The sequence below is a fragment of the Diceros bicornis genome, chromosome 27, assembly GCF_020826845.1.
Source record: "Diceros bicornis minor isolate mBicDic1 chromosome 27, mDicBic1.mat.cur, whole genome shotgun sequence".
NCBI lineage: Eukaryota > Metazoa > Chordata > Mammalia > Perissodactyla > Rhinocerotidae > Diceros > Diceros bicornis.
In genome coordinates, this window is record NC_080766.1 from 17,011,053 (window position 1) to 17,029,898 (window position 18,846).

At 36.9% G+C, this 18,846-nt stretch overlaps 1 protein-coding gene across 1 annotated transcript in view; it reads right to left on the minus strand.

The window, feature by feature from the left end:
• The window catches only part of SAMSN1 (SAM domain, SH3 domain and nuclear localization signals 1), a 135,263-nt gene that overhangs the window by 95,947 nt on the left and 20,470 nt on the right, over window positions 1–18,846 (minus strand). The window contains exons 2-5 of the mRNA XM_058570703.1: window positions 13,548–13,585; window positions 10,789–10,826; window positions 8,401–8,487; window positions 1,958–2,040 (exon numbers count right to left, since the gene is read on the minus strand). Of these exons, the coding sequence (XP_058426686.1) occupies window positions 1,958–2,040; window positions 8,401–8,487; window positions 10,789–10,826; window positions 13,548–13,585 (246 nt within the window). The remainder of the gene's footprint in view (window positions 1–1,957; window positions 2,041–8,400; window positions 8,488–10,788; window positions 10,827–13,547; window positions 13,586–18,846) is intronic.

Genomic DNA, 18,846 nt, shown 5'->3' on the forward strand with positions numbered 1-18,846 from the left:
TCATGGACTCCAGCGACAGGCCAGTCTCCCTCTTCACACCGGAGAACAGTTCTCTCTCTGTCCCATCTTTCAAAGGGTAAACTGCTTCTACTTTTCCTCAGTTGCAAGAAGTTAACAGATTAATAAGTTGCATAACATTTCTTAATACTTAATAATACTTCGTTACATTGAAGTATTCTGTCATACAGGAAAAGTGTTTCTTAATTAGTTAAGTTCAGTTGAATGCCTACTACGAACAAGAAGAGAGATATTAAAGATAGATAAGACCACCTCTTACTGCCAAATGAAGATTTCTAGATTAGATGGCCCCTGCTTTTCTGTCACTGGGTATGAACTCCCTCAACTCATCTTTAGTGATAAATTATACAGTACAATTGAATGGTTACCATTTTAGAAGGATCACTTCTTGGCCAATTAAAATGTCCAGAAAGATTGGTGTTAAAGTGAAGATATTATCTTTAATGCTTTTCTTCTAAGAAATTCCTCCATCATTTTCTTCTTTCTAAGGGATGGTTCTATTTTTCTACTAAAAATCTAAAGAAGGATTTCTCTTGGCACAATACATGTCTGGGGAGCTCTTACTGTAAACCAGCCGTTATTTTTTTCCTGGCTATCAGACAATGTTTCACTTAGATACTATATCTGAGGCCTCATCTAAATTTAGGAGAGTGAGACTGCACATTTCAGAGATAATCTGCCAGCTGTGCTTGTGAAAGTGTCGTTAAGCCCTGGCAAAGAGTAAGAGAAGGAGGAAGGGGAGGGAGAAGAGAAGAGAGGAGCCTCAATGACAACAACAATTGAATTTTTTTAAGCATCTCCTAAATGCCAGCTATGAAGCTAAGTGCTTTCACGAAGTATCATACTTATGACAGCCATGAGATACAGGTTCTTTATAGACTGATTCTACAGATGATGAAAACTGAGGCAGAGAGAGATTAATTCAATTGCCCAAAGTCACATAGCTACTAAAGGCCGAACGAAGATTCAAAGGGAGCTCTGACTGATTTCAGAGCTTTCAACCATGCACTTTGAGACCCCACTGGGAGACAGGGGCTCAGACAATGTGCAGCCGTGTGCAGCTAGCCTCGGGAGCACAGTTCTATCACTCCGGCAGCATCAGAACAGCCAGCAGAACTGCAGTTGATCAAAAGTTATGGCCCACTGTCTAATTCATCGGAGGGCCTCCGACAGCCTCAGAAATCAGGCTGGATTTAAGAATGCGAGCTCCCTTTCCTCACCAAATCAGCCCGTCACAATTCATATGCTATATTCTCTCTGCCTATTGATCAATCTACTGCACTGAGGAAGGTCAGTTCTAAATTTTCTAATAAAACTATCAGAATGAGTAAAGAGAACCCCATAGCTGTCAGAAAAATATCAAAATTCAGTATGATGCCTGAGTTGGCCCTATTGACACATACATTATTTTTTGTTACAGGGTGAATAGCAACTATTTGGCTTTACTATGTTATTATTATTAGGGAGGCCCAAGGTTCAGATATTCTTAATTGCTCGAACTCCTGGGCTAATTAATGCAATTTTAAAAGGGATATGTCAGGAATCATACTATATGCTTTTATAGCAAATGTAAAAACACCAGGCACGTGCCCCACGCTGAAGGTTGCCAGATAGTTCTAAGCACTTAGCATAGGTCTTGTCAGAGAAAACCCCAGTATATTAATTTAACAGGCTCAGAATTACTTATCAAAAGGCTGAGGAGCATGATGTTTTGCATAATCAAAATGGTTTATTAACTCAAGTCATCATTTTATTTTTTTCATTTATATTCCAATTCACAGGGGCATAAGCATATCAATTACAAAACAACCTACAATAACTAACTACAAAATAGCTACAAGGCTGTCTAAGTACTGTACACTACACCTAGCATATTACAGAGCTCAGTAACAAGATGAATTTCAGAAAACACCACATAAATGTTGATTATTCACCTTACCTGATAGGAAATGCCTTGCAGTTTTTTTCCTTGAAGAGTATGTATGTTATTACTCAGAGGAAAATCATCATCTTCATTTAGGTCTATGAAAAGAGATAAACATTATATATAGATTATCAGAAATTACAAAATTTTAAAAGTTTATGTACAATTTAGTACTCATTATATTTTTCTTTAGTCTATTAAGATATAATATTGACTAGATCATAAATGTTTATTTTCTTAAAGACATGTTATTCTTACAAGAAACAGATCAAACTAAAATAGAAATTAAACAAAATAAAAACAAAGAATGCCACTAACCAGTTGTATACCTGCACAAGCCATAGAACCTCTCTGGGACTCACTTTCCCTGTTGGTAATAAAAGAGTAGCATATAGATACTAAAGCCACTTCTAACTCCAAAATGCTATGATTCCATGAAGTTATCACCTCACCTATTTCTGTTAAACTAAGCTTTCCACCCCCGGCATTTTGAGCTTCATTAGCTCATGTCTTCTCAACATGAATTATTTATGTTGAAATTGTTCTCTGCATGCTTTAGTAAAAGCTTTGGAATGTGGCATCCATTTGCTTGTAGCTAAATGAAACCTTTTCAAAAGGCAGTAGCATTTCCCTTTCAGGCCCTGTAAAAGGGGCTCCATTTATTTAAATCTGAAATGCACAGTGAGCTAAAAGAGGGCAGAACTTTATGGATCACCTGATCCAAGCCACTGGTTTACAGACGAGGATACTGAGAGCCGCAGAAGTCACCTGGCCACCAGGTGCAGCCGTGGGAAGTGACTTTTCCCTTCACCTTCACTCCTTTTTACCTGCAATCATTGCTTTAATTTTCCGCTATTTCTTAATCTCATTTTCTGCAGGGAGGAAGGGGTTGGCAAGGCCTACCCTCCACCCACAGTAAAAAATAGGTGCAGGTTTTTCTCCAAACTCCCGTCATAGCTATTGTGAAAAGATATGTTAAATTCACAGCTCAGTCTCAGAGTTATTTACATCAATAACAATATTTAAAATCAGAGTAACTACACTATAGGATTCTAGAAAATACTTAAATCTTAAAATGAACTGGTTTTGTCATCTGGCTGTTTGAAGTAAGATCTTCCATTACAGGGTCAGGATGCTAGCAGTAGAATTTTGAAGCTTTTTTTTTTCAGTTCCTGTATTTAGAAAAAAAAATTTCTTTCCTTCGTTTGTTTCTTTCTTTCCATCTCTTCCCTTGTTTGATCCCTTTCACATGAACTTTGGAGAGCTCCCTCTATAATTATTCTTCTGAGTACAGGAAGAGAACAGCAAAGTGGTCACCTGTACTCTAGAATCTGGAAGCAGCTGGGGACTGTGCACAAGGCGTTTACATCACTTACGTCATAATGTCAGGCAGTAAATGCGTGATGCAGACACTCCTGTGGGGAGAGACCACCATGACCCAGAGTACTTATGGAAGAAGCGGGGCCCCAATGGAAGCTTGAAGAATGGGGATAGTTTGAAAGGTAGAAGGAAAGGAAAAGTTACAAATATGCTGGCAATGCTATGAACACTAGCCTATAGTGTGGAATGAGTGGAACATGTTTCATTAAGTGTAGAGACTGAGATTAGCCAAGCAACAGGCAATTCTGAATATATCATAGGAGGAGGTAGGACTGGAAGGGTAAGTGAGGCCAAATTTTAATGGGCCTTGAGCGCCAGGCAGAGGAATTTGGACATACCCATAGATCAACGTTGCAAATAAAAAATATCTACAGGAGTCAAACAAGTAACTTAACTAAAGGAAGTGAATTTTCTCAAGGAGACAATGGGAGGTCCGTGGTAAGTTCAAGGGCTGCCATTGCTAAAGGGCAGCCATTGCTTTCAGCTCTCTCAGACTTTGAGCCCAGGATTGTCCGTTTCCCTCATGTTTTTCAAGAGAGTATAAATATATGGATTTTAATATAAAATTTCCTGATTTTTAAAATACTGTATGGCTCAAACAAGCTTTTCCTCAGAATAAATCCATTTATATAGCTACCAGTTTGTGGCCTCTGCTGTAGAAAATGGAGGACCTTTAAGGGCTTTGGACTAACAAAGGGACACCAGGAAAACGGCATTTTATGAAGTGTGAAAGATAACATGGGTAGACCCATATTAAAATAGAGCTGGAGCAGCCATTTCAGAGGAATTGCTCTGTACGGCTTGTTTTCTTTATCTTCCAAACTGGACCAAACTGCCAACATTCCAAGAAGTCAGTAAGGACAAAAATATCCTGTTTGTAAGAACTGGTAAAACTGGACTGTGCTGATGACCAAATCGCTAACCAATCAATGAAGCACAAACCTAGCCTGACCTCATCTAGCACCAATGAACTCTTCTTCAATACAACTCACCTCATCCTCCCTTCTTCCCATAAAACCTTTGAACCCCTCTCCTATAATTGGAACACGTTCTGGGTTTCTACCCAAATCTGTGTCTCCAGAATTGCAATTCTAATTGTCCAAATAAATATCTGCTGTTTAAATTGTAGTGGATTTTTCCTCTCTGGACAGAGGATTAGCCATTTGTTTTGTGGTCTTATACATTTTTATTTATTTGTAATCTCCCAAATATTACCCTATAATAGAACATCTATAAAGACAGAAGCAATTTGGTCCTAAATAGGAACAAAGTCACAATATCTGAATTAGGCAACATGCAGTTGTATTTTCCAAAGATGGCCACAAAAGTATCTCTCATACCACAAGTTTTGCAATGTGACCTTGGCACTCTTCCACAAAGAAATGGAGTTCAATTCTCTTGTTGAATGAGCTGGCCTTAGTGACTCACTCGTCACAGTAAAATGCAGTGTAAGTGATGTTTTGTGACCTCCAAGACCAGGTCAGAAGAAGCCTTGCAGTTTCTACCTTGATCTTTGGGGATGCTCACTCTCCAGACACTTCCTCATGTGATGTGTGAAGCTCCCTCTCATGTCCCTCCCTCTTGAAACCCAGCCCTTAGCCTGGAAGAAGCTAAAGTCACACAGAGAGGCCACATATTGGTTTTCCAGTTGACAGTCCCAGCTTTCAAGTTATCCCAGAACAGGTACCAGATGTAACTATTAAGTGAAGAAGCCTTTAGATGATTCTAGCCACCAGACATCTAAGTCCTCCCTAGTCATTCTAGTCTTCTCAGAGGAAGCCTCAGACATCATGAAGCACTGTTCAGGCTGAATTCCTGACCCACAAAATCCATGAGCCTAAGAAAATGTTGTTTGATGCCATTAAGTTTTGAGGCGGTTTGTTTGCAGCGACAGATTATCAGAACATGCATAAACTACGTAAGTGGATCACAAACAACAGTGTACATAAGAATGCACAATCCAATGTAAATATTCAGACTGCAACTGCCCCTCAAATGCAGATGCAGGGAAATAATGGGATTAAGTAAAAAAAGCAATATTTCTAATCAGCTTCTAGGTGATTCTAATGGAGATAGTTCTGACCATATTTAGATAACTATAATCCTAGGAAGAACTCCCCTAAAACTTGAAGGGACCCCAAGATTCATTTGTACAGAAGACTAGAACTCTGAGTGTTCTCATCACTCAATTCAGAAAGCCTTCCTCACAAACGAAAGAGGCCCACTCAACAGGCAGCCTCTGCTCAGGGAGTTTATTCCCGCATCATAAGCAGATGTTCAGGTGTGACACAGGACTTCTCTCTGTCACTCCTCATGTAGCCCAGTCTAACCAGAGTTAAATTATATGCTCTTGGGAAACAATTTTTAAATTAAATTGTGATCCCTGAAAATTAAATAGTAAATACATTTGTGACTTTATATATTTGCCATCTTGAAAATGAGAGTATCAAGCCAATAAAGAAAAAGAATTAATAAGGGCTGGAAAAATTAAGCCAAAATAGTTATATGCTTACTCTGAGGAAGCTGGCCAAATAATATTGACTAGAATCAAGAAAGAAGGTTTCAAACCAGTGGCAATTCAAATGTTAAACTGGAAGGCCCTCACAACATTTCTCCTCTACCAATGGGGTGTTTTTGATAATGAATCTCATCAAAACCACATACCTAACTACGAAATTTTTCAGTTGTAAAGTTCTGAGCACTCAATTTATCCTATGTTTATTTTACAGATGTAGTCTCTTTTAATAGCATAGATGTAGGTTTACATAAAATTCTTCTTAGAAGAAGGAAATGGACTAGATAAACTAAAAATGTTATGCTTCTGGCACTCAACTTATTCTGATAAATTTTGTTTTAACTGACATAACACAGTCATGTTATAGAGCGATAGGAATATCTTTATGGATTAAAACACCAGGCAGAAATCCTTGGCTAAATATAGCCTGTAGAAGTTTCTTTCATCAGTCCCCAGTACTTTTTATAAAGAACTGAAATGCTGTTAATATGGGTCATGTCGAAATACCATTTTGAAATTGAAATTGAGAGAAATGTTCTTTTTTTTTTGGTCTTGAGTTTGTAACAGATTCTTTAGGAGTTAATGTCACTGCTACCACTTGTCTCCCTATATATTTTTTTCTGTTTCACTGAGGCTGTCTTTGCGATTTCATCATTAGTGTTCAATAAAATCATGGGCTGTGGATGACAGCAATGATGCACCTTCCGAGCTTCATCTCACTCAACTTCACACATGACCTATCCACAGGCACAGCAAACCACTCTTAAGTAATTATGCAATTAACACTTAAAAAGTAGTGTTTAAAATGAAAAAGAAATATTATGGGTTGATATGTAGGGCACTAATTGCTGAGAAATATTCTGAGCCTTCCAAATGAAGCTACTACGCCCATAAAATTCAAGTCCACAACTTGTGGCCCTCCCCCACAACTGAATTTCTCCCTTCAATTTACAATGGCACCGACAGCCTTGGTCTCAGGCCATCAACTCTTCCTAGCACAGCACTAATCTCTGGGAAATGTCCTGTGACTCAGCTGCTACTGCTGAAATGTCAGCTGAACTTCTTAGACACACACACACACACACACACACACACAAACACAGAGAGAACACACGGTCATTCAAGAATCTGAGAAATACCAAAGCTGAGAAGGTTTCTGTAAAACCTTCCTTTTTTCATCTTTGACAAAGAACAGATCACTAATCAGAAGCACCTCATCTAAGGCCAAGATTTTTTGCTGCTTTGTCAGAGTAGCTATTGTAGAATTACCTGCCTATTACTCCTAAATGAAAAAAAAAAAAAATTCATAGAAAGTTTTAGAAAATAGAATACTTGAAGAAATTTATGGCAAATTTATAACTAAAAATAACCTGTAATAGTTATACTGTCTTTATCCATAGATCAATATAGAATAACATAAAAATAGCATGTGTTCATTAAAGGGACAGATGAATGAATGAATGGATGGAGGATGAATGACTAACCCACTGGGAGTGTGAATGAGGATAGCTGGCATCCATGAGGTAAAGATAGAGTCCAATCAAAACACAATATTATTAAAACATTTCCTATGTTATAATTAAAATATCTAAGATAATCCCAAAATGTTTCACCTATTTATTTATAATAGAGAAAACTGTCAATATTTAAAAATTCAGTTAAAATTATTTACCAAAATGTTACACAATCTTGGATAAAACTGAAATATTTCAAAGGAAAATGATTATTTTTATAAATAATTACTTTGTAAATCTAAGAGCTTTGTTAAAAAAACAAACTGTGAACACAATGTATAATCCAACACTAACCTCCTGACTACGAAAAATACACTTTAATTCCCTTTGTCCCAAGATATTAAAAAATATTTTTAGTTAAAAATCAGAAAATCTCAAATAATCAATAACTAATATAATCAATTATTTCTTGTTTCAGCAACATTAGAGGGAGAATACCAAGTAGATCAACTTTTTATGCTATTGTTCATCCTTGTAAACTCTCAAGACTTTTTGTTTTATTCATTACCTTCTCAAAGTTAAGTAATTTTAATTATGAAGTCATTTATTATTAATAAATTTTTCTATACCTGGCTGCTAATTTGCTCTTCTTGAGAGTTTTTAAATTATAAAATGATATAATTTTGCATTAATAATCAAGGTTATTTCTCTTAAATATTTAAAGAAAAACTAAATATAACATATATTTATATTTGTATTAATATATTGATGTTATTTTTAGAGGATTTTTTTATGTGCTGACTTTTAATACATTTTTAAATTCTTTTAAGACATTAAAGACTTTCAAATATTATTTTCAATTGATTCTTTGCTTCAACAGGCAACTTAGATTCCACGCCCTTTCTGTATGTCTATGTGTATCTTCACACACACACGTATATATTCTATTAATAATATATATATTCTATTCTATTCTATTAGTTTTTCCTTTTTAAGTAGAGCACAATGTCCTGCTTATTTTTAATTGAGAAAGATGTAGATTTTTCTTACCTGCCCTTTAAACTACTTTGGGAAAATGCAAAGTCAGCTGAACTAGACTTAGCAATTACCTTTTAGCTGACAGAGTCTTCTGATGTGGGAATCATTCTCAGGCTTGCTGGGTTCCTGACAGATTGTGTCATTCACAGTTTTTCCTTCTAAAGTAAACCAGAGAATTGGTTAGCAGAATTCACAGTAACATCTGTCCCGTAAGTGTAAGAAATTTGAAATCAAAACAAGTTCAGCATGTGGTGGTAACTTGGTAAGTGATATGTTAAGAAAGCTCTGTAGTCCACTGTGGGGAGTTCTAGTCCCTGATGGACACCCAGATGTCCTGTGGGCTCCTATTTATTTCCATGAACTACTTAAGCACCCAAGCATGTATGGTAGAATGCTTCTACTGAAATACCTCTTGGTAGCTTAGGATTACATTATTCTTTGGAGTATTTTTCTTGAATTAATAACCATTTTTTTGTTGTTGTTGTTGTTGTTGTTTTTTGAGCAAGATTGGCCCTGAGCTAATATCTGTTGCCAATCTTCCTCCTTTTTTCCTTTTTTCTCCCCAAAGCCCCAGTAGATGGTTGCATATCATAGTTGTACATCCTTCTAGTTGCTCTACGTGGGACGCCGCCTCAGCATGGCTTGCTGAGCAGTGGGTAGGTGTGCGCAGGGGATCCGAACCAGTGAACCCTGGGCCGCCAAAGAGGAGCGTGCAAGCTTAACCGCTACGCCACTGGGCTGGTCCCATTTATTTTTTATGCGTAAGTTAAAGTATCCCCACCCTCCACATTCCTCATTATTTTTAACAAAATGATTAAGTGTGTAGAGAGAACACTAAGCTGTGAGAGTTTCAAGGAACTCTAAGATCCCTGTGTAGAAGAACCAAGATTTGCTTAGCCTTGTCCTCCCAACACCTAGAGCAGGGCCTGGATATGTGGTAAAGAACTGAACTGCAACAAAATGAAGAATTGTAATCCCTTCTAATTTACCTCCCAAAGACTAATCATTCCACATATTGTATCATAACACTGACAAAGCAAACTTTAAATAATGCAACTAAAGCATCACATGGAGACAAACTCAGTATGCTGTGCTATTTTTAAAGTCACTATTTGCTCTCACATTTGACTACAGAGAAGGCAGTTGATCACTGAGAATTATGTTAGAATGGAAACATCATGGTCTTCTGTGTACAAAGTGAATAGTGTGCTATGAGAATGGATCTAGATGGAAAATAAAATTTTGCCTTACTACCTTTCATTTAAGACTATGCACTATTCAAATCAGGGCTGATATTCAAAATACTTAGCAACTAGTGCTCACAGGGCCTTGCTTGACTAATGAGATAGGACCCAGCGTCTATGGATGCTACCACTAGAAGAATATTAGACCCGATTAAAATGCAGACACCCTTGGAAGATGCATTCATTGATGATCATCATCTTGGTCTGAATAAGCTTTTCATATCCTACCCAGGAAACTAGTTTTGAAAGGAGGGGCGAAGGAGTTTGACTCCTCTGACTCCTAGGTTCTGCTGGGGAGAAAGAAAGAAGAAAGGGCATCTACAGGTTTGACAAACTGCATAAAAAAAGGAATTCTTGACTGAATGATGCAATTGTTTTGTCATTGTGAATGTCCTATATCCTGTAAGGGAAAGAGAGACATTGGCCATTAACTTTCTAAAAGTAATTAATAGAATTAGATATTTACTTTAGAATTAAAATACAAATCAAGCCAATTGCCTTTATTATTACTATGGGCACTGTAATCACAGAAATTAAAGAAAAGTTCTGGTGTTTGAAATGCTGTGGAAGAGTCTTTTGTAATCTAACCATTTTCGACTGCTTCTTTATTTACTCCTACATTCATAGATCTGAAAAGATATCTAGGAGTTAACCTTGACCACGGTCCCACCAAGCTAAAGTTGGGAAGCTAGAACATAATCAGCCAGTAAACCACCAAAGAGAATTCGTTTTTTTAATATAAAAGGAAATTACTCTGGGGCCGGCCCCATGGCATAGCAGTTAAGTGTGCGCGCTCTGCTGCTGGCGGCCAGGTTCGGATCCTGGGCGTGCACCGGCGCACTGCTTGTCAGGCCATGCTGTGGCAGTGTCCCATATAAAGTGGAGGAAGATGGGCACGGTTGTTAGCTCAGGGTCAGCCTTCCTCAGCAAAAAGAGGAGGCTTGGCATGGATGTTAGCTCAGGGCTGATCTTCCTCACAAAAATTTTTTTTAAAAAAGGAAATTATTCTGAATAAGTCAATCATTTCTTTGTTTTGGTCATTTGAAGTTAGAATGGAACCACATTTCTTATTTTTATTTCTTCCATAGAATTCAAAGACAACTCAATTTGACTTTCATTAATCACTTATTGTTGCTTTATGGCAGCAGCAGAAGAAAATAACTTTTAGGGAAACAGAACATATCATTTCCATGAGTAATCTTATGAATTACTAACCAAATACTTTGTTTTCAGACACAAATCTCTGGATTGACCTAGAATAATAAAAGAAACAGATATTTTAAGTCTAGATTTAATAAATAATGCTTTTAATCAAACCGACATTAGATCACTTAGACATGTGCAATGCCTTTGAGAGCAAAAATAAATTCTATCTCTAACTAAGTTCTACATATGGTCCTGAATTTTCCTGACCCAAGATGGCAAAGTACAGTTAATACAAGTATAATCCTGGCCTGGAAATTTCCATGCAACATGGAGAAACTAACATTCATAAAACCCACAAAAAAAAGAGTGGGCCATTTCTACATGAATGTATCTCAAATAATCAAATAGTTAATATGGGAAAGTTCTTTTTCAAATAATTCTATTCAATAAACACAGAAAGAATGATGCAAATTGAATATAACCACTGTACAATCCCCAATGAAACAACAAATCTGGGCAATAATCACCAACTGCTGTTAAAGCATTTAAGTGAAAAGCTGATGGGCAACTTGGTGGTACATGGGTCAGTCTGATACCATCTGAACCCACTAAGCAACACCACCATCATAAAAATAGAGACGACCAGATATACGGGCTTCCAATGTAATGCAACAGGAAGTATACAGTCACTGTGACCTACTTTAAAATACATATATATCAAACTTGAATTTTATCAAGCCTCGAGATCTGACTAAAAATTTACAGGAAACATAGGGGATAGAAGAACATGTTTTTAAAAAATACCACAAGAATCCAATCAGCAAAATGCAAAAATATGGGAAATTCCTCAGAACAAACAATCCAGTTTCTTGAACAAATAAACAGAGAGAGAGAGACTTATACATTAAGAGACATGAACAAATGCATTGCATGGATCTTGTTTGGATCCTGATTCAAATAAACCAACTATAAAAAAGCACTTGAAGTTATCAGAGAAATTTTAACATTCACTGTATATTTGGTGATATTATGTCATTTTCCTTATTTTGTTCTAGTGTAGTAGTGGTATCATGGTTATGTTTTTAAAAAAACAGTTCTTGTTTTTTAACAATATATATTGAAACATGAAATTATATGTCTGGGATCTGCTTTAAAAGAAACCTAGTGGGGATGAGGGGGAGTAGGGAGTCAAATGGGTTAGGATGAAATAAGATTGACTATAGGTTGATACTTGTTCAAGCATGGCAATGTGAAATCATTATCTCTTCCTCTGCATATGATTGAAAATTTCCCTAAAAAAATGTCTAAAACAGAAACAGAGGACAGGACTATGCGGACTCGACCATGTTAATCAATTTATATACTGAGTGAACACACAGTTTTCCACTTTTGACATTCTTGGTAGTGGTTAAATTAAAGCCAAGTTCACCTTTTTTTTTAAGTTCAAGGTTGTAAGCAAAAACCTACATATATAATGTACCCTTTTTTCTTAACCATTTTATTTTGGTTTATTTTAAATTTTTTAATGCAAAATGCTTAGGATATCTCTTGGCAAATAATGCATGTTCCAAAAAAGCTATTTATAATACTGTAAGTGAGGTAGGTGTGTAACCAAATGAGATGTTATTCCCTTCTAGGGGGTGGTGACAAAAGAACTGAGGAACTCAAAAGAGTCTTCAATTTTATTTTAACTAGTTGGAATCTGTCCTCAGATTAACTGATTTATCTGTCACATGAATTGATTTGGTTTATGTTTGAAAAATCCCAATTCAGTCAACATTAGTTACTTTCCCTTTCATTCACCCTCCTCTGCCCCACCATGTTTTGGTATCCTCTAATCTGTAGAAGCATCAGTCATAAGCCAATATTGTAATTTTGTTTAAGTATTTGATTTGGAATTAGGAGTTCTTTATCCGTGGATCGAACAAACAGCTACATAGGTGGGGCGATTTTTAAGACTGAGAAGAGCTCTGCCATAAAAACCTCTTCTTTACTCCAGCTCATGCTTAAAATGCCACTGTTGTTGTAGTTTAAGTAGGTAACTGGCTGAAATACAACTACCCTCGCCAGGCTGGTGCTCTAAGCTGTTAATCATGCAATTACCTACTTACTATGGATTTGTTTTATATCCTTACTGGGAGAAAGCTTTGAGCAGGAAAGGGAGGAAAGAATATGAAAGTACAGAGTGGTTTGGTGGAGGGGGAGGAGGGGCGAGTGGAGCAAAGGCTGTCAAGAAAGACTAAACCCAGAAAGAATTTCACATATTAACAATTTGGTCTCACACCATTCCAGAGAGCAATGAAGACATTCTTCTGTATCATCAGCAACCAATCTGGAAATTTCTCCATAAATCAACTTCCTGCCCCCATGTATTTCCTCCTTATTAGTTAAAATCCCATTACCTTATGCAACATGTGTGTGTCACGTCCTCTGGCAGCTTGATCTGCTGAATGTAAAGCCAAGCCTGACCTAAATAACCCAAATCTCTTTGCAAACACGTTTTTATTTGGATTAGAAGAACTCTTCAGAATATTACCAGGTCACCAATAGAAACATATTTTCAAGTAGGCTTCCACTTTAATCTGAGCTTAGTTTAAAAACGTTTCTTCTTCTAAAAATTTAATTTTCACGTCTCTGTCTACAGGAATGTCACAGCACAGGTTTTCTATGCATCACCATAAATAGATAAATGGTAGCGGAGTAAACCATACCTAGATTTGTACATGACAATTTTTTAAAAAGCACTTTGACAGAAAACCCACTAAAATATTCCATTTGACATTATAAAACTAAGAGAATGTAAAGTTTTCAAAGTAAATTTGACTTACTTCTTTTTTGGTTTTGCATTCTTGAAATTAGAAACTTCCTGTAAAATAAAATAAAAACTAAAATAAATAATACTACTCCAAGAAATCAGAAAGAGAATTCAAGTTCATCTTCAAGTATAACTCAAATATAGTTCACTTTGCCTTTTCCTAGTAAAATGACTGGTATTTCCCACTTGTATTTTAGTAATACGTCTTAGAATCTTAGTTCAAGTTTTCAGGGTTTTTTTTTCTCCTTTTGTCTTTGTAACTTTGAGAAGTGTAGAATGCTTCCTCTATTAACTAGGGCTTATACCTTATTCTAAGCTCTTGCCAGTTAATAAAGCAAGTCTTTTAAATAAAAATATGCAATTAAATTCTCATAACCTCAATTTTCCATCCCCCATCAACCCACCAAGACCAGGGGGAGAGAGACACATCAGAGCATATTAATTACGTTAGATAGTACCTTCCTTTGAGAAAGAGAGAAAGTAGCCTCTCACAATAGCCTGAGTGTGTTGAAATACACTTGTGATTCATCTGGCCTTTTTCTTCAGAATAACTGAATGTTTTGTAAAATCCCGTACACTTTTGGGGGAAGAATATGTTGCCACATCTTTCACCATCCTTGAAAGAGCTTAAACTGCTTTAAGAACATTTTGGATTCTCTCGTTATTATTCATCTACTCTTTCATTCAAAAACCATTTATGTTTTTGATGTTCAAAGTGCTTTTTGAATATCTATCATACGATAGGCAACAGACCATGTTCTGAAGAGGTTTGTTCGGCATGGTAGGAATTAGTGTAGTAAAGAACGTTGAGACCAATATTCCACATAGAACAAAAAATACCAATGCAAAGGCTGGGAGGATGGTAAACAAAAATTGGAAAAAGGAAAGTTGGTTTTATTATTCCAATAGTTGATAGCATTAGTCTGAGCACTGTCAAATCCAGGATAACCTTTCTCCCACATAGTAATTGAGGGGGCCACGTCTGTAACCCTTATTGTGTTTTTATCAAGATATAACTCTCAAGGACAATTTGCCTTACCTATTTCAAGCCACTGAGTAGAGTGTCACTAAAAACCCCATATGCTGAAACAATCAGTCCCCAAATTGAGGAACAAGTTTTGTCAAGTTAAAATGCCTGTGGATCACCCAGAGGACAATGTCCAGTAGGTGACAGGTGGAGGTGGACGTAAAGATGTGGGAGTCATGAACCAAGCCCTGAGGTGAGCTGGGATATCAACAGACCTTTTAGGAATTAATGGTCAGACTGACCACTCCTTCAATTCTCCATGCTTTGTCATCATGTGTCCTAAAAATAATCAATCTCTATCCATGGTCTTTTTATAAAATTCTTTCAGTCTTGATCTAGATGTCTCCAAACCTCAGTCCAGAAGCTAACTGTGTCCCTTTCACCACAATCAGCAGCCACACCAGCTCTGTGAGGGGTCATCAGGAAAAAAGAGAGCCATCCGTCTTTAGGTAACATTTTCTTGTCATATACATTTGGGATTTGCTAGGAAGGAGAAAGCTCCATGTTCACATAATCTATGCAGTCTGGGCCAAATATGTCTCAATAATCAGAATCTATTGTCCTGAGTCTCATTAATTTGTTATATGGGTTTAGATAAATCTCTTTGGATTGCCAATTTTGCACTCTTCAAAATAGAGTCCACTGAACGGATAAAGAAGATGTGGTATAGGGGGCCGGCCTGGTGGCGCAAGTGGTTAAGTGCGCGCTCCACTGCAGCGGCCCGGGGTTCGCTGGTTCGGATCCTGGACGCTCACTGACGCACTGCTTGGCAAGCCATGCTGTGGCAGCGTCTCATATAAAGTGGAGGAAGATGGGCATGGATGTTAGCCCAGGGCCAGTCTTCCTCGACAAAAAAAGAGGAGGATTGGCAGATGTTAGCACAGGGCTGATCTCCTCACACACACACACACACACACACACACAAAAGAAGACGACGATGTGGTATATATACACAATGGAATACTACTCAGCCATAAGAAACGATGAAATCCAGCCATTTGTGATAACATGGATGGACATTGAGGGTATTATGAAAAGTGAAATAAGTGAGAAGAAGAAGGTCAAATACCGTATGATCTCACTCATTAAGTAGTAGATAATAACAACAACAAACAAACACATAGAGACAGAGATTGGATTGGTGGTTACCAGAGGGGAAGGGGGGGGGAGGGAGGAGGGCGAAAGGGATAATTAGGCACATGTGTGTGGTGATGGATTGTAATTAGTATTTGGGTGGTGAACATGAGAACATGATGTAATCCATGCAGAAACAGAAGTATAATGACGTACACCTGAAATTTATACAATGTTATAAACCAATATTACCACAATAAACAAAAAAATTAAAAAATTTAAAAAATCCCTGAAAAAAAAAAAAATAGAGTCTACCTCTTTTGTGTATAGAGAGAAGACACACCTACTCTAGAGTTAACCAGTAGAAAAGGTGGCTTTGCAATAAGAAAGATGGGAAATACTAGATATCTTTTATATTTTTAATCATTCGAATCACAGTGCTTCTGAATCAACTTATTATATCAGTAATTCATCGTTTTCACTACCAAAGAGATTAATTGCAGATGACTCACAAAACTTGTGTGCAACTGAGCCCCAAGTGTTTGAATTGGGACAGGGGGGCACATTATTTAAGCACAGTCTCCTGCTTCACTTAGAAGCCTTGGCTGAGTTAATACAATCTGGTGTTGGACCCACACAAAACTGGTTAAATATGTGTGGCTGCCAATGTGGTGAAAGGGGCACAATTAGCTTTGGGGCTGAGGTTTGGGGCCATCTGGACCAAGAGTGAAGGAATTTCATAAGACATGGCTAGAGATTGGTTATTCTTAAGACATATGTTGTCTCAACATTCTCTAGGGACTCTATGTTGGTCTGTTTTACCGGAATCCAGATCATCCAATTTTTGCTTGTAGTGAATCAGTTTAGGTTTGGGGATCTTTTGTTAAAGAGTTTTCTTGTAACGAATACTTCAAAAAAGATTTTGAGCTAAAACTGCTTTTTAATCCCTATTAAGATGAAAGAATTTATGTAGTTCTCCTTAGACAATCTGCTTCCTGCGAGAGGGTAGGGAGAGTCAAGCACATTAAATGTGTGTCTGAAGTGTGATTACAGGAGGGAATGGGATTACTTCTCAAACAGGGCACCATCTACTTAATTAGAATAATACATTTGGTCCCTAGGTGTTGCCTAGTTGTAGATTATTCCTGAACTGGCTAAGCAATTTTTAGTACTTGTACCAGACCCAAAGCAGCTGCTTTCAATTCTGACTTCTGCTTACACTGTAGACTATAATGTACTTCGGTGCTCAGACCCTGAGTTCTTTATTCCTAGAGAGGCAAGTCAAAGAAAGACTATATACAGCTTTATTTTCAGAACTACATCTGTGTGCGTGTGTGTGTGTTAATCTGAATTCCAAAAAGAAGATACCATCTCAATGAGTCAATGAAATAATTCTATCTAGTCCATTGATTTGACACTTGTCGTAAATACCAGGCAAAACTTGCTCCTGTTAGCCTTCATTTCATTATCTCCTAAGTCAAGTACTAATCGTTAGTCTTGCCTTTCATTCACTAGGGAGTTTGTGGCTTAACTTAATTTTTACCCCTGGCAATTGCTGGGAAAATAAAAAATGAAACACAGGCAAATTATTACAAATGGGCCAGTAGAAACTAAAGAATATGTCCCACCTGTGTGATTTTTCAAGTGGTGATGAAAAGTAGGGTTTTGATGAGAGCAGGCTCTAGGAGCAAAGCATTTTCACATAACTATAAAACAAGGTCAATTAAAAAAACAGTTCGAAATGAGGAAAGAGAAGATGCCACTTAAAAGAAACAGAGAGATTTTGGATACCAAATGCCATATTTCTGGCATTTGACTGCAGTTGACTGTCCTTTGGGGTTGAATCTAATATGTGGCTGTTTCTTGCATTATTGGATTTTTAAATCTTACTTTCAAATCACAAAGTCAAAAGGAAAAATGAAGTGAATATGTCAGGAGTTGTTGCCTAGCTAATGGAAATGCGAAAGGTGTTTCTGCACTGGAGAAAATTGATTGGCAGTAAATGATGGTGTGTAAATCCCATAGTGAACTCTTAAGACTGTAGAGCTGATGAGATCTCACCTTTGATTTGCAATGAATAAACTGAGGTCCCAAATGGTAAACTGACTTGTCTACTGTCATGCATATAGTGCTTTACTTTAATAAAATGCAAGTCTTTTTTTTTCATTCTAATATATTCCTTTGGAATTATATAATTCATTCATTCATACAGTCACAGTTTATGCAACAAAAACTTATTGAGCATCTACTATGTACCAGACACTGTTTCAGATACAAAGAAGAATTACAAGCGGTCCTTCTCTTAAATATCCACCATCAGTGACTGCTGATCTCAGAATCCTGTTGGATTTCATGATTTTTTTAACTTTGGAGATTAAATGAGCTAGCCTCTATAAAATTCTTACGTGATAACAAACACACTGAAATACAGATGTTATTTCTCATTAGATTAATTATTCATTAATAGTCACATAGACTTCTGATACTGAGGCAAGAGTTGAACATAAATGCAAACACAAACACATATGTATACATACACATAACTTCTCATTAAAACAAGTTAACCCAATTTCTATTTCTTTAACTCATTCTCTTGCAAGAGTGAAGATTATTCACAAGCATAACTAAAATGGTTTTACTAATATTAAAATACAACGATGCCAAGAATGCCACATTCAAATTGAATGAGCCTGTTTCTGGGCATTTCTTAGGTCCCTATGCTTCAATAAAGTTCCCACAGATGTTTAAAAAAGACATGAAAGTTAATAAAAGTTTCTTTTAGAAAAATTCTTATAGACATCTGGCAAACAGAATGGTTATGATGCTTCGAAGTTAATAAAGTAGACTAATTTTGCAGTGATCCTAAAGCCACCAGAGAAATAAAAAATATATATAAATCCAGCCATGGAGCCCTGTTTTCAAAACAAGGAGGAGGTCTGCATGACTGGATAACAAACCATCACCCATGTAGAGGAGTCCTACCACCCAGGAGCAATTCTACCTTGCCTCTACACCTGATCGCAAATGTGGGGAGAAAAATCCTATGAAGGAGAAGTCTCCTAAGTTATTGAATAGATCACACAGCAAAGAGGAATATTAGTAAATGTAGCTAGTCTGAGCCCAGATGGTTAAAGCAAGTTGCTGAGAATGACAAGCCTTTAAATCCTATTACTTTTCTAATTTCTTGATTTAGCACATTTGCAGAATAATA